This window comes from Lutjanus erythropterus, chromosome 2 (genome assembly GCF_056507025.1).
Source record: "Lutjanus erythropterus isolate fLutEry1 chromosome 2, fLutEry1.hap2, whole genome shotgun sequence".
NCBI classification, from domain to species: Eukaryota; Metazoa; Chordata; class Actinopteri; order Lutjaniformes; family Lutjanidae; genus Lutjanus; species Lutjanus erythropterus.
In genome coordinates, this window is record NC_139318.1 from 29,020,822 (window position 1) to 29,046,873 (window position 26,052).

At 38.3% G+C, this 26,052-nt stretch overlaps 2 protein-coding genes across 2 annotated transcripts; one reads left to right on the forward strand and one right to left on the reverse strand.

Moving 5' to 3' along the window:
* Positions 1–953: 953 nt before the first annotated feature.
* On the reverse strand, positions 954–8,099 carry emp3a (epithelial membrane protein 3a (MAM blood group)). The gene is made up of 5 exons (XM_084745294.1): positions 7,945–8,099; positions 4,276–4,386; positions 3,997–4,099; positions 3,704–3,844; positions 954–2,583 (listed from the first exon to the last, which is right to left on the reverse strand). Exons 2-5 carry the CDS (start codon positions 4,351–4,353, stop codon positions 2,408–2,410), a joined length of 498 nt encoding a protein of 165 aa, XP_084601420.1. The 5' UTR covers positions 4,354–4,386; positions 7,945–8,099; the 3' UTR covers positions 954–2,407.
* A 1,755-nt stretch (positions 8,100–9,854) lies between these two features.
* Positions 9,855–23,576, forward strand: LOC146331861 (uncharacterized). The gene is made up of 20 exons (XM_084736426.1): positions 9,855–10,397; positions 11,561–11,737; positions 11,853–11,973; positions 12,913–13,124; positions 14,616–14,699; positions 15,109–15,274; positions 15,543–15,614; positions 16,144–16,259; positions 16,536–16,652; positions 16,892–16,990; positions 18,118–18,228; positions 18,508–18,606; positions 18,757–18,854; positions 18,964–19,099; positions 19,795–19,901; positions 20,051–20,192; positions 20,579–20,715; positions 20,851–20,968; positions 23,137–23,198; positions 23,303–23,576. The coding sequence occupies exons 1-20, from the start codon at positions 10,383–10,385 to the stop codon at positions 23,487–23,489; spliced, it is 2,376 nt and encodes a 791-aa protein (XP_084592552.1). The 5' UTR covers positions 9,855–10,382; the 3' UTR covers positions 23,490–23,576.
* Positions 23,577–26,052: the final 2,476 nt, after the last annotated feature.

Genomic DNA, 26,052 nt, shown 5'->3' on the forward strand with positions numbered 1-26,052 from the left:
AAATAGCACTGGCATACTTTAAGTAAACAACAAATGCCACTGAACAATGAGTGAATAAATAACAATGACGGCACACACCCTGTCACAACCATGGCATCATGTCAGAGGATTGCACTTGCTCACTCGAACACATAAAGCACTTAAACAAAACAAAACAGGCTTCACACAGATTAAGCTCTTTGAATTCAGGAATGGTGTACAAAGTGACAACAATCGGTATATTTCCTTTTTTTTTTTAATATGTAAACACAAATATATACAAAATACAAAAAAGTAATTTACGCTCCATATTGTCCTACCATAATCACAACTATACACTTAGCACAAAAGGTTAAGCATGAATTATCTAATATTTCTATGTCAGAATGTAACAGATTAAAGGGACAGTTCACAGATTCCTCTTGCCTGTAGTGCTATTTATCCATCTAGTTTATTTTGGTGTGAGTTGCAGAGTTTTGGAGCGATCGGCTAAGAGATGTATGCCTTCTCTTGAATGTAAGCAAACTAAATGGCCCTCAGCTTGTGGTGTTCAGAGTGCCAAAAAGAAAAAACAAACAAACACATTCAAAAAGGCCTTGATGTGAGCTATTTGAACCTAAGCTGTACATTTACTGCCACAGTGACAACTTCACTGTTTGCCTTTTTCTCTGCTCAGTTACACACTCACTACAGTACTCTGACCCATCAGTGGTCTGCCGGCTATCCTTTAAAATCATGACTAACCCCAAAATACTCCCAAACAGATGCATTTTTATCTTTTACTAATTAGTCCTGTAATTTCATCCCTTTTAAGACATCATGTTTCTCACCGCAGCTGTACTGCCTTTTTGTCCTCCAGTACAGAAACTGATCTCTGGTGGCCCCTGCTGTGCTCTACAATACAACACCTCATTACAGCATCTCCATATAGAAAGAAGAGCATCTGTATTTTTGACAATAAAAAAAATAAAATAAAAATATTAATACCCTGGTTCACTGATCCAAGCATAGTTCCTACATGAAACTGCTCACCAACAGCTCAGCTCAGTAACTGAGTCATGATTTCTGGAGAGAAAATTTGTCTCATTGGCTGCTGAGTTTTAAATTTTTTTTATTTATTAATTTTTATTTTATTCATTTATCTATTTATTTATTGTGCTTTGAGCGTCATAAGCTAAGTGCCATCTAGTTCTGTTATCTAGTTCTGAGGAATACGTCTCTGTGGCTGATATCTCCAAGTCTGCTACTCACACCAAAACAATCTAGATGGACAAATAGCACTACAGGTGAGAGGAAAAATATGTTTTTGATTTGCGAATGAACTGTCTCTCTAATATGAGTTTTGTATCTTACAGAATGACTGAGTTTAAATGACTTTTATCTGTCTTGATCTGGTCTTGAGAGATGTTGAGAGTTGGATCATTTCAAGAGGTATTTCATTCTCAGATGTCATATTTCCTCACTTGCCCTTACTGTTAACTGGGACGAGGAAAAGTTCTGCACTTTTCATGTGGATTTCCAGTCAGTGTTTCAACTGAAGCAATAAATTCCTTGTGTGTGCAATATCCACCAAAACCCATACTACCATACTAATTAGTATGCCAAAAAAGGTATAGTATGTCCCCATACATAATATGTCAAATGTTATATGCCAAAAATACCAGGATGTCCTACTGCATGTGGTCCTATTATGCAGTTGCAACCAGCATGCTTTTCTGGATATTCTGACCCACAATCCTCTGCATAGCACAAGATACATACGAAGTCACATTGACTGAGCCGCAGATTGTTGACAACTCATTCAAGTGTAAACCTGCATTTAAAATTGCATACTTTGATTTTACTTCAAATTTCACAACAAGGACAGCGATAGATTTATGAGCAAGAAGGTCAAAGTTCAAGGTGTAATGTTATGACGTAGTGGCATGCCCCAATTGTATGCATATTGCCTGCAACAATATGTACTTTGTAAGAGCAGCTGCATTACGTAGTATAAGAAAAAAAGAAAAAATACGCAATTTGGAATACAACTTCAGTTCTTCTGCTTGTGAAGCCATGCTGGCAGAGGCTACATGTGCCAGAATGCACGGCACACAAGCTTATGCCGCCCACAACAATGTTGCAGTGTTATCACCACCCTCGCCTATAGCTATTACTTTTTCGGCTAATACATAGTGTTACGTGCCAAAATTCTCTAGTCTAGCATGCTCCATGGCTACCCTGAAGCAAAGACTAGGACTCCAAGCTGAAATAGGCTTATAACCAACTGCATCACTATCACAGATCACTTCACATCACTGGACGCAGGAAGAAGATTTAACTGACTAGATTTACCATCAACACTCACTAGACATCCACATGAAAAGTACTCAATCTTCCCTTTAATGACAGGTTTTCCATCTTCTTCTTTTTTTGTTGTTGTTTTTGTTCACTGTCTCTTGCGCAGGTGGACGTATAGGACTGCACTGATCAGGAGGAGAGGGACACACAGCCAGGCCAGGATGAAACAGTAGCCGAAGCGTCCTTTGCTCAGATCTCTGGGGTCGTTTAAGATCTCCTTTCTGTGGAAGGTGAAGATGAGGCAAGCAGCAAACGCTGTGAAACCTGCAAGAGGAACACATTCAAAACTTTTAGTTAATATGGCCCATTCCAGGCTACTGTAGAAACATGGCTGAACAACAGAAGACCCACAACCTCTGTAGTTATAAACATTATTTTTTTTTCTGCCATATTTTGCCAGTACATAGTACATCCTCATAAATCTGACACACTCGACCTTTAAAAGTGGGCCACAAATATGTAGTTCAACGTTTTGTAAGGCTATGGCATTTTATAAAACAGTTGAGTACTATAAGTTTTAGCATATGTTACCTAAACAGGAGTAGGTAGTGCATTTGGGAACGATTTTTAGCTGCGCATTTCATGCTCTACAGTCTGTATTTTCTGTCAGTATTTACAGCAGCAGGATGGCGACTGTGGGATTAACAAAAAATTAACTACAGTGTCCATGTTCGTTGTGATGGGAGGCCACGTTAGTGCAGCATCGTCAACCCATTCTCAACTGAACTTGTCATCTGCACATACTGACATACTGAAGCACAAGTTGCCCTTTAGCGGCTGTATTTGATGAGGCCAGAGGGCCAAGATTGACACATGGTTAATGCTGTAAAAAGCTTGCAGTTTGGGGAGGTTTGGGCACAAAAATGACTTGGTTAGCTTTAGAAAGTCACATTGCAAAATGTAACATTATGTACCGTATAAGTTTTAATAATGTTTTCATTTCTGTGTGGGGCATGAACCCTGATCTGAAAGTCCTCTGTTTGTTTGAGCCATCCATCCACCTCTTCCATAATTTATACTATGTCGATAAGCAGATGGGTTTACATTGAAATTACTTGAAGTGCTTGGTGCATTGTTTTCAGCTGCTAATGGGTTCTGTGCGTCTCTGTATGAGTCACTGAGTGGCGGTGAGAAGCTGGGAATGAGACTTGACTGGCATTGTGGTTTATTGATGTGCATTTAATTTTTTTTTAAACAGTGGATGTTAGTGAATGTGGTTTGCTTCTTTCATTTAAAGTATGAGTAGAAAATACCAAAGGCATAGAAACCAAGCTTTCTCTTGACAATTAATAAAAGGCTAAGCTACATTTAAAAAAAAATCTAAGTGCAGTTAAGTTGTTGCTGTCAAAAGAGAAAGAGTGGAAACATAAAAGTCCTCAAACACCTGCAAAGGCCTGACAGAGGCCTGTGAAGTAGAAGAGTCCTCCTTTGGACATGGTGAGCAGCTGACCCAGAAAAACCAGGAAAGAGATGGAGGAGAAAACCACAGAGAGGACCATGAGGGCCTGGACAGACTGCAGCCAGTCTGGGAGAGCAGGTCAGAGAACAAGTGTAAGACACTGACGAAAAAAACAAAACTAAAAGCTTTCGGCAGTTATCAAGTATCCAGTCATACAGGAACGAAAAATATGAACAAACAAACCAGCATGCAGGCAAGAACACAGACAAATACTTTACCGCTTTCATTGGTAGCAGCACACAACCAGGTATTTGAGGCATTATCATGGAAGCAGTTATACCAGAGGTCTGTGATTTCTGAGTCAGTCCAGACCCACCATGACTGCAGAGAGAAAGAAAGAAAGAAAGAATGACACGATGCACAAAACCACAGTTAGTATGTTGATGTGCAGCATTTTTGTGTTTGGTTTGTTCTGTTGACATCATATAGGGATCAACAGCGACACCTACTATCAGAAGAGTGACAACATGAGCTCAGTGAGTTGACATGTGTCTTACCTTCTCCAGGGTGGCGATGAGCAGCATGGCCAAGGTGACCAGATGCAGCATAGTGAGGGAAATGAGCAGGAAGACCATGACTGCTCGGAGATGACAGAATATCTTGGTGTCCTGTGGACAAACAACATGATGTTAATATGATGATATGATAACGTCTTTACAAGAGAAGACTGTAAATATGTAAATATTTTGTAAATATGCACTCATTTTAATTGACGCCTGCAACATGTTCCAAAAAAGTTGGGACAGGAGCATGTTTAGCACTGTGATACATCACCTTTTATTTCAACAACACTCAGTCAGTGTGCATGGAAACTGAGGATAATAATTGTTGTTCTGAAAGTGGAATTATTCCTCATTCTTGTTTGATATATTAATTTTCATTTGTTCAACAGTCAGAGGTCTCCATTAACTTATTTTTAGCTTCACAATGCACCACTTATTTTCAATGGGAGACAGGTCTGGACTTCAGGCAGGCCAGTCCAGACACCAAACTCTGGTATGAAGCCACACTGTTATAACATATGCAGAATCTGTCCTGACATTGTCTTGCCAAAATAAGCACGGACATCTCTGAAAAAGATGTTGTCTGCATGGAATCATATGTTGCAGCATCAATGAATAGGGCCCTCACAGATGTGACAGTTACCCATGATGCCATGGACAATAACACACCCCCATACCATCACAGATGCTGGCTTTTGAGAGGACACAACGTCTATGATTTCTGAAAATAATCTAAAATGTGGAGTTGTCAGACCACAGCAGACTTTTCCACTTCATGTCAGTCCATCTCAAATGAGCTCAGGTCCAGAAAAGTCACTGGCATTTCTGGATGTTGTCGATATATGGCTTTCACTTTGCATGACAGAGTCTTAACTCTCCAATGTGTTCCTGAGCTCATGTAGTAATGCCATTTATATAATCGTGTCAGTTTTTAAGGCGGTGCTGCCTGTGGGGCAGCTCACACCAAAACAGTCTAGATGGTTAAATATCACTACAGGTAAGAGGAAAAATTTTATTTAAAATTTATTTAATTGTCCATTCAAGATAGGTGGTTCCACATAGATCCTAACAGCTCTGTAGTCAAAGAAACCCACTATCCATTGCTAAGCACCATCCTTTCTCTGCATGTCATTTAAAACGTTTAAAATGTCCATTTGTGGAGGCAGTGGCCTGAAACAGTAGACTCTCTGTCTGCCTCTCAAGGAAACTCTGAGCACTTTCATCAAGCCTCTCAACATCTGCACTGACCATCTCGGCCCATTTATCAAGCCACAAACACGGCGGACGGGACGGGGGGTTTCTCCGTCTTCAGAGCCTGTCCGGTCTCTGAGGAATACATCAGAACATCACCTCCCTGTAACCACTGTAAACAAACTTGTGTTCTGAAACCCTATCCACCAACGGTCTGACATAGTTTTTGTGAATCTGGGTAGAAACTTTCCTGCGGTCTATAAGATGACAATCTGTCATTACAGTTGAGGCGCAACCTAGAAACTTTTCTTAATCTCTTCAAACACTTCCCCCAATGAACCACACCCCAGAGAGTGATTGCAAAACAACTTTTATGTCGGATAGGGAAAAGGATGAATGACTCATTGATTTAATTTTAATCAGTGTACAAGGAACATTTGTGAGGACACACGCAAAAAGGGGAAGTCATTATTAAGTAAGACTTATTCCTTTTCAGTTCCCCTAGATACAGTGCCATCTAAATAAGGAATTCTCTTAGAGAACACTGCTGGGTCTTGGTGATGATCACATGCAGGTTCTCTCTGGATACCTGAGGTGTACAGTAGTTATTCTATCATGTGAGGGGCTCATTGCATGGGTGAACTACATAGTGTCAATAAAACAATTCCAAAATTAAAGTCTGTGTTAGTTGCAAATCATTGGTCATTTCAAATGCATGTTGCCATGTAAAATAAAGACATTTTAATCATGCACCAACCCTGCATTATGCCTTGGACTGTTTGTGCTTGCAATTTTGATTTTTTTTTTTTAATTATTGGTCTATTACAGTATTTTAAAAGCACCATTAATAACATTGCCTGCGCCCTTGTGTTCCATTCCAGTGGTTGCCAAGTTGCTATAATGGTTGCTGAGAAACCAGACGTCACACTCTTACCCAGACATAAACAAAACACTCATTTTGGACCCTTCAAACCTTTTGAATGATCAATTCACAATTTAAAAAATTCTTTAGGAAAAATGAAACTGTCATTCCACAGCTTTATAAAAACTCTGTGAATGCATTTTTTTTCCAATATTTGTTTATTCAAAAAAATTATCAATAAAACCTTGAAGGTCTGTTATGTACAAAAACAAATATGAGACACATTTATGTAACACAAAATATTAATTTTAAAATTATTTTTTTGGCTTTATTTCTCAATAGTGACCTGCTCACTGTACATTATCATGCTTTTTACATTTACATTATTATGTTACAAAAAAAATCAATAGTTTGACACACATTATAAATATTAAAATAATTTTTTGTTGATTTAACAATGATGTCATTGTTCCTCCAGAGTCTATGACCAGAACTGTATCCATAGCAACGGTCTGTTCTTCATAACAACAGTCTATTACACAGAAATAAAAGACCTCAGATGTTGTAACTGACCAGTTGGAATTGAGTATCTAACAAAGCCATGTAATACTTCTGAACAGCAAGCACTGATATGAATAACAGACTGTTGCTATGAGTAACAGACGGTTGGTATGGACACAGTTCTCATCATAGATTTTGGAGAAGCAACACAGTAATTTTTAAATCAATGAAATAAGTTTTGAATTAAAAATTTTGTGTCAGATTATTGATATTTTTGAAAGTAAGTAGCTGTGTAATAAGTGGGATAATGAACAGTGAGCGGGTCATTATTATAAAATAATGATTCGTGCACTACCCTCAGTGTTTATAACATAATGTTCATTATACCTTACAGTAACACTTTATTTGAAGGGGTGTGCATAAGACTATCATAAACATGTCATGATACCTGTCATGACAGGTAAGATGGAATATGAATTTAGTGCCGTCTGCCGTTTTTTCTACCTACATTATAGGTAGCAAACGGTAGAAATCTACAGTAATAAAATACAGATTAAATGCAGTTAATTTTTCTTATCTAAAAATTTACTCCAAAGTATCAAAACTGTGCTTTTGGTATGTTTATTTCTGGTCAGATAGTGAGAAATATTAGTGACAAATAGTGCTAGATGTAGACATTTACTTTTCCTAAATTATCAACCCTCAACTGTACAGACTTTTAGGAGTCGGGGTATTCTTCACCATGCACATGTTTGTCTTTCCCACCCAGCTCTGCCCATAGAGGGACACCACTGTTGCCATTAGTTTGTGGACAGTTCAGAGAAGCATGTGTTTGATTACATACTACTGCATCTGGTTTGAGTAACAGTGTGAGGTACCTGGCACACACTGAAGGAAAATAATGACAACAGAAACTTCAAGCGTATCATGGTGGAGGAAAAGAAAAGTGTCTTCATCAAGGTTAAAACAATCGCATTTGGGTGTGACCTGTACAGGCAAAAGTTACATCATACTAAACTGTGGTCTTAGTGTCAGAAAATAACATAAAATCCAGGCATGTCAGTTCAGTTTAATCCAACATAACCAAGATGTTTTGAGGAAGTTCTTACCCTTCAGCTGCAGTGCCTTTGAGTCAGTACCTTTCACTGATCGTCTTTGATTTTCCCCCAGTTGCTGCCGTCCTCCCTCTGTGCTCTTTCTGTCCTTGCAGACGTTTCAGCACCAAAACTTGGAGAGAAGGGTACAAAAGAGGAATGTGGAGTTAGATAGGAGGAGTTCTCAACACCCATTTCCTCCTAAACTTTCCCTGCCCTCCCCCTCAGATCTGTGGTCTGGACCAACTCAACACCAAAAATAACATTCCTCTGGACCGGCATAAACACAGAACGTTTTCTCAAAAAGCTACACTGCACACATCCAATCTGCATTCAGATTTGTAATGAAACGTGAAAAGGCAGCGTAAGTCTGAGTCCAGAATTCAGACTCTAAGGACAAACAGAATCATGCATATTTGTCACACGTCTAACAGTGCTGAGTGGGATGTGTTGTATCATTAAAACCATACTTCAGTGCCAGTGCTGCACATGTACTCATGCCGTTCATCCAGCTGTGCAGCTTAGCACGACGACCACCACAGTATTTCTAGAGTGCAGTGATTGAAAGGCAGGAAACACGGGCTGATTGCTGCCTACTTCTGACTGTAAATGTACAGGAAGTGTCAGACCACCCAAGACACAACACACAGGGAGAACATTCATTTGCATAGAAATATCATTAATCATTCATTAAATGAAACTCATTACATTAAAGTAAACTTAACTGTCTCACCAGGGGAGGAAATTTTCTGAACTAAAAATACAGTGAAAGCAGCAGCATAATTAAACAGCTCACGTCACAAATCATCAACAGTATAGCCGTAAGTAAGCACAAAGCAGTTTATGCAACTATTGTCTCTCAGCTGGGGATATTTTAATGCTGTTTTATCATTATATTAATTGCAGTTACAGGTTTATCTGCACCCCATAACAATTTATGTTGTCATTTTTATAATGAACACACTTTATGAGCAAGACACTTGCAACTGCAGCAGCAATTGATGTTTACACCGAATTATGAGAAATATTTCATGAATTAACCAATAATTATTGTTGGAGGAAGTATTTAGATCCCGTACTTGAGTAGCACTGGCACACTTCAAAATACTCCATTACAAGTTAAAGTGCAGCATCAAAAGTATTAGTCAAGTAAATGTACATAAATATTACCAGCAAAATGTTACTATCAAAGCATCAAAAGTAAAAGCACTCAATGCACACAAAAATGGCTGTGAGTATAAATAAACCTTCTATTACAAATTATATTATGGATTATTGTGAATGTTGCATAAATGTACATTACCATTTTATTGTTGTAGTCATCTGAAGTAGAGCTAATCTTAACTCTTATTGGGTGCTCATGATTTTCAAATTGGGAGCCACCATGTGGCTCATGGGAGACCTCAACAAACTGGAGAAAAGAGAAGGGAAAATAAAAAAAATAATTTATTTTCAAAAGAGTAATAAATAAATAAATTGGCATTTCTGACTATTGTGTTCATTATTATAAAATATAATTTATAATGTATACATTATATAGCATGCAATAAGTATTGCATTACGTAAATAAATATGTTCATGTAAATTCAATCTATACACCTATTTCAATATAAAATGGAGGGTCCAGCCATAAGATAATGCTGTTTGGGGGTCCTTGGGATGGGATTTTTTTTTTTTTTTTTTTTTTAACACTGTATCACGTGTTATAATCTCAACATAGATTTTATATGTAAAATTTTTATTTTTGAAGTTGTAACTATGACTGTTGAGTAATTGTAGAAGAGTAAAGGGGGTCATATTTCTCTCTCACTTGTAACAGAGTTGGAGGCGGACTGTAAAGGAGGAATGGAAACACTAAAGTACCTCAAAATTGTACTTAGAACAGGACTTGAGTAAAAGCAAGTCGTTTCATTCCTCCAGTGCCGATATTAGCGTAGAGGAATCCCATCATTTTAGCCAAATATTGAATCTGAAATGGATTCTAACAAACTGTTCACACCGTTAACGGTCCCTCAAGACGCCTTCAAGGACTCACGGACACGGACAGCCCACTATCACAGTGCGCAAGACAGAGCCGTGAGATTTTACAACAAGAAAATAACAGAACCTCGCACCACCACAGACAACCCAGCCTCAGCCTGGACTGTGTTTAAACTGTATGTCGCTGGTTTTGATCAGAAAGTTTCGAGTATCTGTTGACTCGAGAAGTTTGTCGGAAGCTGAGCGCGCGCCAACCTGTTTGTAACGCACCGTTATAACCGTTGAACAACGGAGAGACGACAACGGCAGACTCGCGTGTTTACATCGCGGTGTTCTGGAACGTGACGTTACATTCCGTCTCCATGCCAGTGAGAGCGGATTTACGGTGTTTGAAGTCGATGTCGGACGACAAAAATAAAGTGTAAAATGTGAGTGTAAACTACCGTGGAAAGTGGCGTCACACCGCAGGACAGATGGATCAAACAGAGGTACCGAACATTTACTTTTTCTACGTTTAGTCTAACGTAAGTTAACAGCTAAAACTCCAAGTCCTGTGCGCCAGATGTGACGTTTGATTAACATCACTCCTGCACAGCTGGTGATGGAAATAACTTGCGCCCTTTTATAGTTTCTTCCTTTTAAGTTAACTTCAACGTTGAAAATATAATTTTAATCCAGACATTGTCTCTTGTTTGTTGCAATATTATGGCTGCAACATTCAATCAAATGGAAATATTGTAGATGTTTTGACTTGTGAATCGTTTAATATACAATGTTTCAACAAATCCTGTTATAGTTTGCATCGTCGTGAACTTTAAAACATAGTTCTGTGGAGTTCAGTGAGTGTTAAAGGAGCAGCTCAGCAGAAACATCGTGCCAATGCCAGCTGTCTCTGCTGAAGGAAACAGCTGTTCCCCAAAATGTGCAAACAGCTTAAGTCACAGCCAAGAGAGTGTCAGTTTCCTCACTCTGGTTCAGATTTTGGGAGCATTCATTGATCGTTTTGACAAGCATCTCACCATGTTGAGATGTAAACATGTAAGCATTATCTCTCCCATAAAAAAAAGGCTGATGATCAGATTATTTTATTTTGTAATGTTATTAAATATGATCAGTTTCTCCCACTGATCTGAAGCTGCAGGATGATATTTTAATGCACCTTTTTAATCCTATACCTACAGCATGTTCACGTTAGAGACTGTTTTGGAAGAAGGCTGCAACTACCGATTATTTTCATGGTTGATTAATAATAATCTGTTGATTATTTTCTCAATTAATTTATTAGTTGAGTCTATAAAATGTCAGAAAATTGTGAAAAATGTCACTGTTTCTCAAAGCCCAAGATGATGTCCTTAAATGTCTTGTTTTGTTCACAACCCAAAGATATTCAGTTTTCTGTCATACAGGAGTGAAGAAACCAGAAGATATTCACATTTAAGAAGCTGGGATCAGAGAATTTGGACTATTTTTTACAAATGCAGCTGCCGATTAATTTTTTGTTGACAACTAATGAATTAATCGATTAATCATTGCAGCTAGGAAGATGTAAGATCCAAGAAGTGAAAGACAGCAAGCCCTTTTTAAGACTGATAAGATGAGATAAGATGGTTTGTCAGTAACCGTGTCCACATGTCACTCATCTTGTCTCTAGGAGGAGCTGGAGCAGATTGTCACATGGCTTAGTGAGCAGGGACTTGCACCTGAGTCCCCTAAGGAGGCTGAGCTCTGTTTGCTATGGCGTGCCCTCCAGTGCACAAGAAGCCGTCTGAGCAGTGTGACGTGGGACCTGGACGCACAGCGCTCACAACACTTAGCAGAGATGGCAGAGGTAAGTCATCACTGCCAAACTACCAGTGACATCAGAAATGATCAAGAAGAGCAAGAATAAGTGAAGGTCTGTGTCAGTAAGTGTCTGAGATATTGGCTTTGTGTCTGTCTGTAAGGTGCGCAAGTCTTTGGAGCAGATCAGAATTTTTACAGAGCACAAAGATGTTTTGGCTCAGGAGATAGAAGACGAAAACGATCAGCTCAAGGACCAGCTGCAACGTCTTATATCCCTTCAAGGTTGGACATTTATACCTGTACATCACCTATACATAAAAATAATCCAACAACAAGAACTAATGACAAAATTCAACCTCTTGGATATTTGTCTGCACTATGACAGTCTTTTATTTTATGCAGTTTTCTAGATAGATATTTCACCCAAATATGAAAATTCAGGGGTTATCTACTCATCCTCATGCCGACTGAGCGTCAGGTTTATTTTGTTTCACAGGAAAAAAACAAGTGAAGTGAAAAAAACAAAACATAAACTGCCTCCATACCAGATTGCTCATCTGGCATCATTCAAGTCTCCTAAAGACATACACACCGTCACAACACACATGCCCAGTTCAGATGGTGTACATGTACACATGAGCGTGGATCTGAGCTAAGGACCTACAGTGAAAATTCAGGCTGAAAACACGGTGTAAATGACCTATTTTTCAGTCAGCTTGAGTTGTTGGGGCTTTAGGAGACTTGGGTTACACCAGACGAGCAGTATGGAGGCATTTTATGTTTTTTTTTGTGTTTGAAAATTGGTCACCATTCACTTCTGTTGTTTGGGAGTTTTTGCAACACGGTTTTCCTGTGAAACTCCGGCAGTGTTTTGTGGTCTTCAAAACTAAAACTGACCTTCAGTCGGCATGAGGGTGAGTAGATAATGACTGAATTTTCATTTATTCTTTTCAATTTTCTTCCTTTGAAGACTTTCTAATGATCTCTTCATTCAGCATCATTTTTATATGGCATCATTTGCATTATAGCTTAAATCCCAAAACTACTATATGAAAACACTTAAGCTGGAGCATAATCTGACCTTTGTGAGGCCATTGTGTCTATTTTGGGATAGTGGTACTTTTGTAGGCAAGGCTGACTTGAACTGGGTGCCTTCTTGAGATCCCAAACAGTTCACAGATTTTCAGGTTTTAAAGCGTTATAAATCCTCTGCCGTGACAGATTCCCAGATAAGCGAGGTGGCTAAAATGCTGTACCAGCAGGGTCTCACAGAGCTGATCCACAGCAGCCCCAGTGAGCAGGTGGCTTACCTGCTGGTGGAGAGAGCCTCTTTACTTGAGACGAGCGAAGTTCCTGAGAGCCTGAAGGGTGACAAAAACACCGCCAGCCTGTTGGGGACTGAAGCCCAAGCGCTGAACACCAGTGCACACCAGGTTAGCAGAGGAACATCCTAAACTGTGATGCTTTTTACCTGTCGTTTAGTTTCTGGCATTTTCAGCTTCATTTGATCCTGAACAGTTAAAAGAGGTTGGTAAGTTGGTGTAAAAGTAAGAGACATGGGTTTTAGTTCACAACTGAAAAGATGAGAGATGATTTTGACATAAATATTCTGAGACCATAAAAGATGCAAAACTCTCAGCACTGTTGGGAATCTACAAAACCATGTAATTTCCTTTATATGAGAAGAGAGAAGTAAGATAGACATAATGCCTTCCTCTGCCATTGTTAAAGGGATAGTTAGGATTATTTGAAGCAGGGTTGTATGAGGTACTTAATCATATTCATTGTATTACCAACAGTAGTTGGTGGTTGGCAGCAAAACGAATTTTGTCACTAAAGAGATGTACCCAATATTTCAAGTATTTTCACTGCTTTAGGTTCTTCTTTTTCTTCCCATCAGCTTTTCTGATGGGAACCTGCTACTATATAAGACAAATATCAGTCGCTCTCACTCAACTAGACTCCAATTGCGAAATGAGCAATTGGGCTGATTTGGGGCTCACGGGTGGAACAAAGCAGGCAGACTGAGCAGGCTGGAAACTGGTCAGCGGGCTGGAGTGGGAGGCAAACAGGTGACTGGTGAATGTGGATCTGAGGCAAAGAGCCACGCCCACACACACACACACACACACACACACACACACACACACACACACACACACACACACACACACACACACACACACACCTAATTCATAATTGCACGATAGTCCACAGCTGTGTTGGAGGTGTGTCTATAGTCACATGCAACAGCTCATTCATTTAAAATCCTCAACATCAAAATATATAACATCCACAAACTTCTCAACATCGCTACATAGAATATATATGGAAAAAATGAAATTAAAAAGTAAATAAATACCTGTTGTTAATTAAATAGAATAAATAATAATAAGTAAAATAAATCAATAATTTTACCTTGCAGAACACAGGATGTTCTGGTCTATTAATACCTCAAGTGGTTAGTTTGCATAACATTAAGGTGTTTTTAAAAGGTTGGTTTGGACTTGTCAAAGCCACTCAATAACACAAACTAAATAACAGATGCACACAGTGGTAAACCAGCACCTCCCATGTTCTGTCTGGTTGAGTGAGAGAGAGCACTATTTGGTTTATATACTGTTAGTTTACTGTTGGAAAAAGCTGTCTGAAGACAAGAAAAAGCAATCAAAATATTCTAAATATAGTGATTTTTTTTTAGATTGGCATTTTTGAGGTGACTAATATGAACTATCTCTTTAAGTTTTCTTTCTTGAAGCATGTGATCCTTCCTGTGTGATATTTATTGCATGATTATACCATAAGTAAATAAAATGTATATTGACAATTTCTGAAATGTTTAAGGTTTTAAGATTTTGTCATTTCTCTCTGTGGACAAATGACTGATTCTGTGATTTAATGTAATTCCTCACTCTTCCCTCAAGAGGGCACCACGTCACGGCCAGAGCCCATGGAAGAGACTCTTTGGACTCCACAAAGCCACACAGAGCAAACACACTTTCATTCCTGTATGTCATTTTATCTAAAGTAATGGTACTGCATCCCGTACTAACAAACACTAAAAATCAACAACACTGACTTTGTGTATCCCAAGAAGGCGCATGTTTGAACATGAGGATCTTTTTGCATGTTTTCTTTGTTTAGCAGCATCCTCATTAACTGCAACCTCTTTGTTTTTGTTCCAGTGTTATTAAGCTCTGTTACCAGCACAAGCTAGGGAACTTTGCATGGCAGAAGAAATTCAAGATACTTCACCGCTGATGCTTTTTGATCCAGAGCACATCTCAAGGTCTCTTGTGTGTTCTTGCATGCATTTATGAACATTCTTGTTTGTGATCACATGTTCTCTCCATAGTGTGGAGTCACTTTCATGTTGCTGGTCATTTGGTCACTTGCTCTCTCCATCTCTCTCTTTAGTCTGAAGCTATGCATTTGTCTGGCCAGGCGAGCGGTGTGGAGAGGCAGTGTTCACGCCTGGAGCGGGACCTGGAGGAGGGCTCCCGCAGGCTCGCCATGGCCCACAACGAGATCCGCCGTTTGACTGATGAGCTGGAGTCTGCTCATTTGACACAAAGAGCTTATGGTGAGAGATATTAATCAGTAACTGTGCCATTGTCAAAGAGATTTCTTATGTTGATATGCAGTAACCTGCGGTCACAGGAAAACGTCACAAATTTTCAGCAAAATCCTTAATAAATATTGTATATTAGTAGCATTCAGAGGTTATTTTACCATCATAGAATATCCAAACTCTGAAGTAACTTCTGTGGCTCTTAATAGAAGAGGAAACACTGTCAGGAACGTTGTGAAGAAATACTGTGTGGAAACATCAGTGTTTATGTTTCTTACAGAGCCTGAGCTGCAGTCTGCTCAGCATGAGGTAGAGCAACTCAGACAGGAAGTAGAAAAACTGAAGAAATATGGTGAGAATTATTTTTTCATGTGTATTCTTTAAGCTGTTCTCAAAGAAACGCAGTGTGTTGCTGAGTGTGCATTGAGTGTAAAAGGGAGAAAATCCCCACACAGCTCATATTCATCCATTTTGTGTACCTGCTTATCCTGCTCAGGGGCTGGAGATTATTCCAGCATGCACTGGATGAGAGGCAAGGAACACCCTGAATGTCTCACCAGTCTGTTACGCATATGAACATGCTGTAATTTGTTGTTTCCTGCTAACCTTTAGATTCAGGTCTTTAGACTGTGATAGGAAACCGACATGAACATGTGGTGAACGAGCAGACAGGTCTCTGATGCAATATTTCAAAATGTGCATAAAAATATGTCACTTGCAGAGTCATCCCACTGCTTTAGATCTGATCCTCACAACTATATTCACAATTCTTTTTATAAATCCTATAAAACTTTTCACATTTCACAGGCAAGAAAGTATAACAGTGAAATCATGTATAATTTATAATCTGATGAGTCCATTATTTCACTGTATTTCATCAGAAATGGTGGAACTGCGAAAGGCCAAAGAGCTGAATGATCGTCTGGACCTTGAGATCAGGGCCTTGAGGAGCAGAGTTCGCTCCCTAGATGCTGAGAAAAGTTCTCTGCAGCAGACGGTAAGATACCTGCTGGAATAATCTATTTTATCAGTAGACAGATGATTTTTAAAGATTTTTAAAGAAGTTTCAAAGATATATTAGGCATATAAATGTTGGTCATAGTCTGAGACACATAGTTGTGTTTTAGTTTTTACTTATGGTCTGCATTTTTGTTTACTGCCTTTTTCTCAGAGGTCATGATTAGATGATTATTTGATAGAAATTATTATTTGACATATTTGACGGAAAATGAATTGTCCATCATAAATGTACTGTACCATGTATTTGTCTCAGGTGGTGTCTCTGCAGAAGGAGGTGGAGCGGCTCGAGTCGGGCCTGCAGGAACAGCAGGCTGAGCAGCAGCTCCTCGCTGTGCAGGTTTGGGCCAACCAGGCTAATGGTTTAGCTAAAGTAAGTCCCACTACACGGATCCCTGAGTATTACATCTAACACTGAAACCCTCGGCCCTTCTACACTCTTCACTCTGAGCACAATGTAACTCCGTATCAAAGAGCTACAGATCCTTATTATTATATATTATTATTTGCATGTATTTTAAAAGAGAGAATTTAATTTAGGAGACAGTACAATACAGACTAAATCATCAGTAGAAACTTCTTGTTCTTCTTGTTTCTTTTTTAAATCTGTAGTCTCAAGCAGCAGAGCTGGCACAGAGCAACCAGACCTGCAGAAATCTACAGGAGGAACTCGCTGCTCAGATGAGATGCCTTTTGGAAAAGGAGGAAAGTGTGAGTATATAAAGCTGGGTACGGATAGAAAACTAATGCAAGTTATCACGGATAGTTTGCATGGCTGTCAAACACACAACAGCATGGCACTGACAGCTTCAGTTCAGCTCTCATCCAAACAAATAAAAAGAACTACAAGTAAAAAAAACAAAAAAACATCAAATGTCACTTAATGATTATGAAGCATCCTCCGAGTCTTGTGAATCCAAACTCTCTCCAATATGACACATTTTTAATTTAAATAGTTTAAGTTGGTTTTAGTCATCAGTAATTTGTCTGACATGTCAGCAAGTCAGTGTAATTAAAGAAAGAAAATATCTGAGTAAATACTGTGTGATTTGTAGGCTGACAGTGAAATTTCTTTGAGACACTTGTTGTTTTGAAATGTTTGATGCACTTTCTTGCACTTTATGAAATTCCAGATGTTGTACAGTGTGAGATTGAATTGTTCACACTAAACTGCTGTGTGTGGCAGGTTGAGCACACAATAAGTGGATTTCAATCCATCTGTTTTTATGCACATTTTTAATTTGTGCATAAAAAAACCCCTGAGCAGAAACATCAAAAATTCGGGAAAAAAAGTAGAAATTACTCAAAAAAGTTACGTGTTTTGGTGAGGCGGAAAAGTTGCTCTGTCATAAAAAAAGAAGATGGATGTTTGGATGCTACAATGTGATCTGGAAATAGATTAAGCAAATAAAACATAATGTATATGGAGCTTCTGACCTCCTTTATAGTCCAGTTTAGCTTGTAGAGACAAAAAATGTCAGCAGACAAAAACATCAGGAGACTGTAACATTCCCAAATGAATACATGAAATAAACATAAATGCAGTATTTCCATCATGTTTCTTTTAACTTAACTTGTTCTTCTACAATATTTTAATGGCACCTGACTGGCGCACTAGTGTCACTACTGCTCTTCTCAATTTGTGTAACAGCAGTAGATGGAAAAGCACATAAATTCACTTTTTCCTTTGCCAGGATGTGGTTAAAACTTGTACAACACTTTGACGGGAACCTGAATAGTAACAGTTTTTGTGTCCAGCCTCTATAGTGCATTGTGTATGTGAACCCTGTGCAGAGGCAGACATTTGGTTAATGACATTGTTCTATAATGTTTCTCAGATTGTATCTCTGCAGACGGAGGCAGAGCGGCTGGAGTCGGCCCTGCAGGAGCAGCAGCAGCAGCTCCTCACTGTGCGAGTTCAGGCCAACCAAGCTAAAGAGTCAGCTAAAGTAAGTCTCTGTGTGTAAAACCATATGCGTCACATGAGAAGATTATATCGTCTCTAACTGCCATCACCAAATCAAACTGAGCAGAACGAGATCAGACCAAACTAAAAAAACAAAAGTCAAACAAAGCTTGGTAAATCCTCATGTGCCTGTATCCATCTGCAAAGAATATGTTTTTTTTTTTACTGAACAACATTGTATTGCCAACCGAACCTTTTTAATAATTGTATTCTTGTTAAACATTGTTGAACGGTGTTGATGTTGATCTCGTTGTGTTTCCAGTCTCAGGCAAATGAATTGATTCAAAGCAATGAGATCTGCAGAGATTTACAAAATCAGCTCAGCGCTCAGTCGAGATGCCTTTTGGAGAAGGAATCAGAAGTGAGTGATTCATTAAGAGATAAACGATCATTAAGAGGTTTCAGATGATTACATTAATCACAAGAAAGAAAGAGAAAGATGAGAAATATATAACATAATGACCTTTCTTTCCTTTTACAACATGTCAAAAATATTTTTTGATCCTTTCAGATACGTTCCCTGAAGGAGCAGCTGGATAATTCTCACAAAGACATGGATAACCTCATTGTTACCATCTGCATGAAAGAAAACAATATTCAGGATCAAAAGTAAGATATTCTACCCGCTATCCAGCAACTCAAATATGTATATGCCGTCTATCTCTGTCACAGCAATATGTAGGTAAGTGAAGGCTTCTGTCCATGTGTGTGTTTGAAGGCTGTGGAAACAAAAAGATGCAGAATCACAGAGCTGTGAAAACAGTCCTGGTCTGAAAGACTCCTCTGTAACAGAGGATAAAGAGGTACAGACACAAGTGCAGCTGCTGCAGAACAAGGAAGACACACTGCATCAGGTAATTTCTTATTTAAATATGTCTGGTTACATGTTGTGTATATGTTCAAGTCCCACACAGACCAAAGTATGGAGCGTGGATTGGTGGCTGGTGGCACCCAGGAGCTGCCAGTTCACCTTCTGGGCACTGAGCCATCGAGCAAACTGCTCGGGGCGCCTGACTATATGTATGTGTGCATCCCCCTCGCTCAAATGCATGTGTGTCGTGTGTGTGTATTTCAGGCCTGTGTATGTATGTATGTACAAGATTACAACAGAGTGAAAAGGATGTAATATCCCCTCTGGGATTAATAAAGTATGCCTTCTTCTTCTATAATGGCTAACCAGAGCTTAAGAGCAGAAACTGTTGTGTCTAAAGTACATCACCAGCACAGCATCATTATGCATCATGTGTCGCCCGTAGCACACATAGGATATATTAACTGCATGTGTCAAACTGAACATTTGAGGTTTTGAGATGAGTGTTTAGGTCTCACTTCCTTTGTAGCTTCTAGAAGATTGTACATGCTGATGTGCGCAGGTGCACACTGCCACTGGTGTGGGACTTGTCCTTAGAAAACAATTGTAGCGGCCTTTTGTTTTAGCCTTTAGGCTCAGAGAAAACAAGTTAGAGATAAATGCCATTATATAATGTATGCACTGAAACTATTGATTCCTGCTACTGCTAATGTTCGTGCTTTGTGCTTAATGCTGCAGGAGTGTCCTGATTATCAAGAAGTAGTGAACACAACCACACAAGACAAGTGTGAAATGCTCAGGAAGGAAATCTGTGAAACCCTTAAATGTCTTGACAAAGAACGAAGGTAACTGCTGCCAATAAAATGTGTACACATGCATCCACCGAAGACTTTTTTTTGCCCCTGTAGCCTTCTTTTGCTGTGTTGTTAATTTAGATTTTTATATTCTGGATTGATTACATACGTGATGTGTTATTTTTGTTCATCTCTTGCAGTAAACACCATGAGATGAAGGAGAAACACAAAGCAAAACTGTGTCGAGCCAAACAGAAACTTGATGATGAAACCACATGGCGTGATGAGAAAATAAAAAATCTAGAGCGAGAACTGTCCTTGTGTTCCCATTCATTAGCAAAGGTAAATATCCTTTGTCCTCGGTTACACAAGAGACCAGGCTGTTTGAGGAGTGTCCTGACTGTATTCACGTGATGTAGTCCCACCTGTGTTAATGTGAGCATGTTTGCTTAGTGAAAAGAAAGGATAACCATTTTTTCTTTCTTTCTGTAGCTAGTGTGTTAATATATTTACTCATGTTACTAAGGTAACATGCTGTCATGGATTATGCTCAATTGTGGCAACATTTAAAGTCCACGGCATCTGTTCAGAGCAGAGATGCTGGACCTATAGGCATAAAGAGTGTAATTTCCACGTTGACACAAGTCTGGCTTCCATAGACTTCAGATAAATGAGATTATATAACAGTGGATGAGGAATGAAGAAAATCAACTGTTTGTCTTTCCCAGGAAAAAGAGCTTACGCTGAGTATAACTGTAGAAAATGACAAACTACTTGTTGAGAGGAGAGGGCTGCTACAACAGCTAAATGAGGAGGAGCAAAACAAGAAAGACAGTCATCTAACAGCTACTTTGTCCAAATGCAGGTACTGAAGTTACACGTCAACATATAACTGCATCATGAGTCCACGCATTATGTTCAAAGGAACTAGCAAAAGGTGTTCACTAAATTATTTCACATTTTGCTAATGTGTGTTCATGATATGTTTGTTTTGATCCAGGGTGGATTTTCTAGAAATGGAAAACAAGAAACTAGGAAACAAAATTCTCCATATGTCTAATCAGCTTGCTGTCCTGGAACGCAGCCTGCAAAACATGCAGTCACTTCACTTTGCTGAGGTACTGGGCAAGTCTGTCTCATCTTTGTACGCAGGTGTTACGGTTTACTTAGGAAGTGAACCCAAATGAAAGGAAAGAGGACAAGACACAGGATTAAATACACTGGGAAGGGGAAGGAAAAAAAAGACACAGGTGAGGGCAGTCAGAGACAGGTGAAAATAATTAGGGAACACAAAGGGCGGGAAAACAGAGCAAAGACAGGAAGTAAAAACAGGACACACGAGGGAGGACCAGAAACTACCAAAATAAAACAGGAAATAAACCAACAAAATCCAACACTGACAGCAGGCTTTGACCTGGGAGGTGTATTATGAAGCACATTGGACAGATCCAGGCTTTCTTTTTGTTAGCTGGCTCAACAAAACCTAAAACTCCCGTCAGGGATAATGGGTATCATGACAGCTGCAGTACCAGAGGTTTAGAGTTACTTCAACATCAACTGAATGCATGTACACTTGGTTCCTGTGGTAAAAATCCAGGATGCATAGAGTTTGCACTACTGTAATGACACAGCTTTGTTCTGTAACATTACCAAAATACAGCAAATTTTCATATATGACATATTTCCTCATCTGAAAATCTATGCTGTGCATAGAGATTATCTTCAGGAAAAGAATAAATTACAGGGACAGTTCGCCCCAAAATCAAAAATACATGTTTTCCCCGTGCTCAAAGCACCACAATAAACAAACAAATAAAGTAAATAAATAAATAAATGAATTTTTAAAAAAGTAAAATGAACAAACATTTGAAAAATTCAAAACAAGTGTCTCTTTCCAAAAATCATGCCCTGGCTGCTCAAGATAATCCGCACACCATCCATGAAGGAACTACTTTCTTTCCACAGCAGAGTCTACCAGAGCTACTTTCTTTCTACCAGAAAAGAAAATAGTTCTTATGAAGCTGCTCACAAAAATTATGATTTTAGGTGGATTATCTTGAGCAACTGGGTCATGATTTCTGAAATGAGACACTGGTTTTGAATTTTTCGAATGTATTTTTTGGTGCTTTGAGCGCCACAAGCCGAGCGCCATTTAGTCCCACTATACGGGACTAAATGACACTATACGAGACGGCAGACATCTCTACGGCTGATATTTCCAAAACATGTCTTCCTAACAACCTTGTGAGACTGCATTGCCTCACAGACACCAGAAAACAAAATTGCTGGATGGATTAATGAGAGTTTACAGCTATGTTAGCAACCTTATGTCAGCATTGCTTTGAGCTTATGCTAACATTAGTATGCTAACATGCTTACAGTGACAATGCCAACATGCTGACGTAGGAATTTAATCACAAATTGAAGCACTGCACACATTTGATGGCGCTAGATGAAAAGTTAGTGATTACAGTTCATCCTGAGTAGAGCGTGATGTATCTTGCAACTTATATTATATGTCAATCCATCCAACAGTTGTTGAGACACTGGACTAAAAACTACAACTGTCAACCTGCTGGTGACATCACAGTAGACGAAGATTTAGCTGCTGCCAAAGTCAGTAAGATTCATCCTCCAGGAACCATGAATGTCTGTACTACTAATGTCATGGCAGTCCTAATCAATAATTTGACGGATCCATGTCTTTTATTTCTTTCTACATGTATTGCTGTGTTTTATATTGCTGTCACTAGAGGTGCAACAATTAATCAAGCATTCAATTATTAATTGATTATAAATTAATCACCAACTATTTTAAAATCAGGTTGATTGGTTTGAATAATTTGTCAAGAAAAAAATACAGCCTCTTAAATGTGAATCTTTCCTGGTTTCTTTACTTCTCTATGACAGTAAACCAAATATCTTTGGGTTGAGGACAAAACAAGACATTTGAGGACGTCTTCTTGGGTTTTGGGAAACAATGATCAACATTTTTTTTTTTTTCTTTTATTTTTTTACAATTTTCTGACATTTGATAAACAATGAAAATAATCATTAGTTGCAGCCGTAGATGTTACATGTTGTAGAAGAAGCACATATTTTAACATGTTTGATGTTTTTGATATATTATTATTGTTGTATTATTCTGTAATGAGAGCATCTGTAATGTTAACAATTTCCCCTGGGGATCTATAAAGTATTATGATTCTAACAGCTGCCAGAGAAAGCCATTTGTTTTTGAAATGATAAAATATTAATCTAAAATAATTTTGTTTTGTCATTTTAGGAACTAAAGAAAATATCTAATCCTATGCAGGTTTTTACATCGCTCCCTGTGCCAGCTTCAAGGTAGGTTTGATCCTAGTTACAAACCGCAGCGCAACCTGTTTGGTTGCTAAATAAATTATTATTGAAAATGATCAAATGTCTCTGAACTTTGATTGTGCCCTCAGTGTGACGATGCCCGAGCCATCAGAAATTCAGAGCAAACGGACGGACGTGACTTCTTCCCCTCACTGTCTCGTCTCTGGGTCGCGATCAGCAGAGATGGGCTACCTGAATCTGACCTCCACTCAGAGCCGCTCAGACCACTCAGCTCCCCCAGCCGCCCTCAGCAGCTCAGACACTACGTGTGGTTGAGATTTCCTGTCTGTTTTCCCCATGAAAATACTGTACAGAAACAATTTTATTTCTAAGTAATTTAAATTAATAAACAAAACATCAAAATATTTTGCCTTTTGTCTCTTTCTTTTTTCTTTCAATTTAATTTTCAACTAAATATACTGAGAACAAAGAGCTTCTTAGAGCTTAGTTACAACTTAATAACAGTTTCTCATGTAAAATATTTGTAAGATTTCTACTGAAAATAAATCTATGACTTTTAAAGTACTTGAGAAAATCTGTAACGCTCAGACTTTCCATTAGTTGGTAAAAAAAAATAACATCCCGGGCACAGCTTGTCCTGGTTATCCTATATTCAAAATACCAGCAGTGTCAGAAAGTCCACCCAAACTAAATCATCTTGTTGATCCACCAGAGTCTCTAATAAGCAGGTTTCATCGGTGCCTGTGGTCGGACCACACACTACAGGTTTGCACAACAGTAGAACAACCACATGAGATTTAGTATGTCAGTGGCCGAAACTTTTAGTTAGTTTTCACCAAATTGGGATTTTCATATTAATACCACAGTTGACATGGTTTTTAATGCATTTTCCTTAAAAAGCACAGATCTGGGACAAGGTGTTTTCTCCTCGAAAGAGCCTTACAAACGTTTATTTTATTACCACATATCTTTCATAAAACAAACATCCATGTTGTCCTAAGCTGCTTGGACGATCTGCCTAAAAATGTACAAGTTACAAGATACGGTGCATTTGTACCTGTGCATCATACTTAAATTTGAAGTTGCTAACAATATCAACAAATAATTTAAACGCACACGTGTACAAAAATAAGACAAAAATGAACAACATTGATAAAAAAAAGTTACAAATGTTTAAAACCATAATGAGACAGTAAGCAATTAGCAGTTTAACAGTAATTCCAAACATGCAGCAAAGACTTCAGGCAGTCAGGGCAATGTCACAATCGTGACGGCAAAATAGAATAAAATATTTGTTACTTCAAGTCACTGGCCTTTTCCTCACACAGTTCAAAAACAAGGATGAAGTGGTTTGTCCTATTGCGCCGCATTCCTCAGAATCTGGAAAGACATGAAACTTCTACAGCACATCCTTGCCACTGTCTAGACTTTAGTTATGAATTGAAAACTATATACTGTCACTGTATTAGTTCTTCACTATACTCACTCTGAACGAACTAAAGCTTCCATTGGCATTGATGTTTACAGTTAAAATGTGAATGTGTGTGTAATTAACCTCATTAACTAACAGGACTTGTGTCATCTTATCATTACCAGTACCTTTAAAGACAACATCAACGACTGACTGATGTGAAAACTTTTTTTTAACAGAACATAACACTGATTGTTTTATTTGCTAGCTTACATGCAGCATTTTATGTATATCGGATCCTTTTTATTTTTTTAAATTCAGGTTTAACATAAGCATATATTTTGCTTTCTTTGTGTTTTTTATTCATAGTTATTTATAATTATTAAAAATGCCTGCAACAGTTTATTGTTTCAATTACATCATTTCGGGCAAAAAATGTTTAACTGTTTCACTGTTTAACTTGGTCAAAAGTGTATCCCTTTTCTGGGATAATTGCAAAAAATGTGTGGTTATGTACATATTCTATATTCTGTATACTTTATTGTGGATAAAGAATAGGCTGATAAATCAGTATCACATTTTTTTTTACTTAATTTCTCAATCGGGCCCCAATTATAATGCATTTATAAGGCTTTATAAAACTTAAAAATGTTTGTAATCATGCATGACAACTCATAAGAAGGTTTATAAAGTATTACAAGTGGTGGACATGATGTATTAAAAGTTCAGCATTCATAATGCCTTACATCTCCATCTTAAGCTAACTACCATATTTTTGACCAGTTATAAAGACACATAGACAACTGCTCTATTGTATCGTAACAGATTATAAATTCCAAGCTTGTGAAGTGGAATAATGTCTTAAACATCATACAACTGCAAACATTGTAGAGTGCTGTCACTTGAAGCTCACAAAGTCATGCAATAGCATATTATTAATGTTTAATAATGTTCAGATTCATCTTTCAGACACTGTTGTCACGCTGACACTTTGGAGGTATAAAGCATTATGAAGGCACAACCGATAATACTACAGGCGTTACCAAACTTTGATATTCTTACAACACATAAATTAACAGAGCAGCTAGCTGTTCTGTACCAGATGCTAGTCAAAACTTAACTAAACAATTTCACATAAAAAATAATTGTTTTTAATAAAAGAAGTCTATTTGTAGAGCAATCGATAGTGCAAGTTGCTCTGTTACCACGTAATACATTTCAGTACACTTATCAAAATGTTTTGCTTTAACACACCATCATACCATCGTACACGAACAATGCCAAAGAAGCAAAGGCACTATTTGCATAAATTTACCTGAGTCCTAGAAAACAAAATTATCTGAAAGGGCAGGCAGTGAGTGAAAGATGCTATAAGTTGATGTGCAAATCAATGCCCTGAGGGAACAAAAGAAGCACGAGGGCCTCAGAGCATCATGTTTGTCTAATCTGAGCCTGGGTTTGACTGAG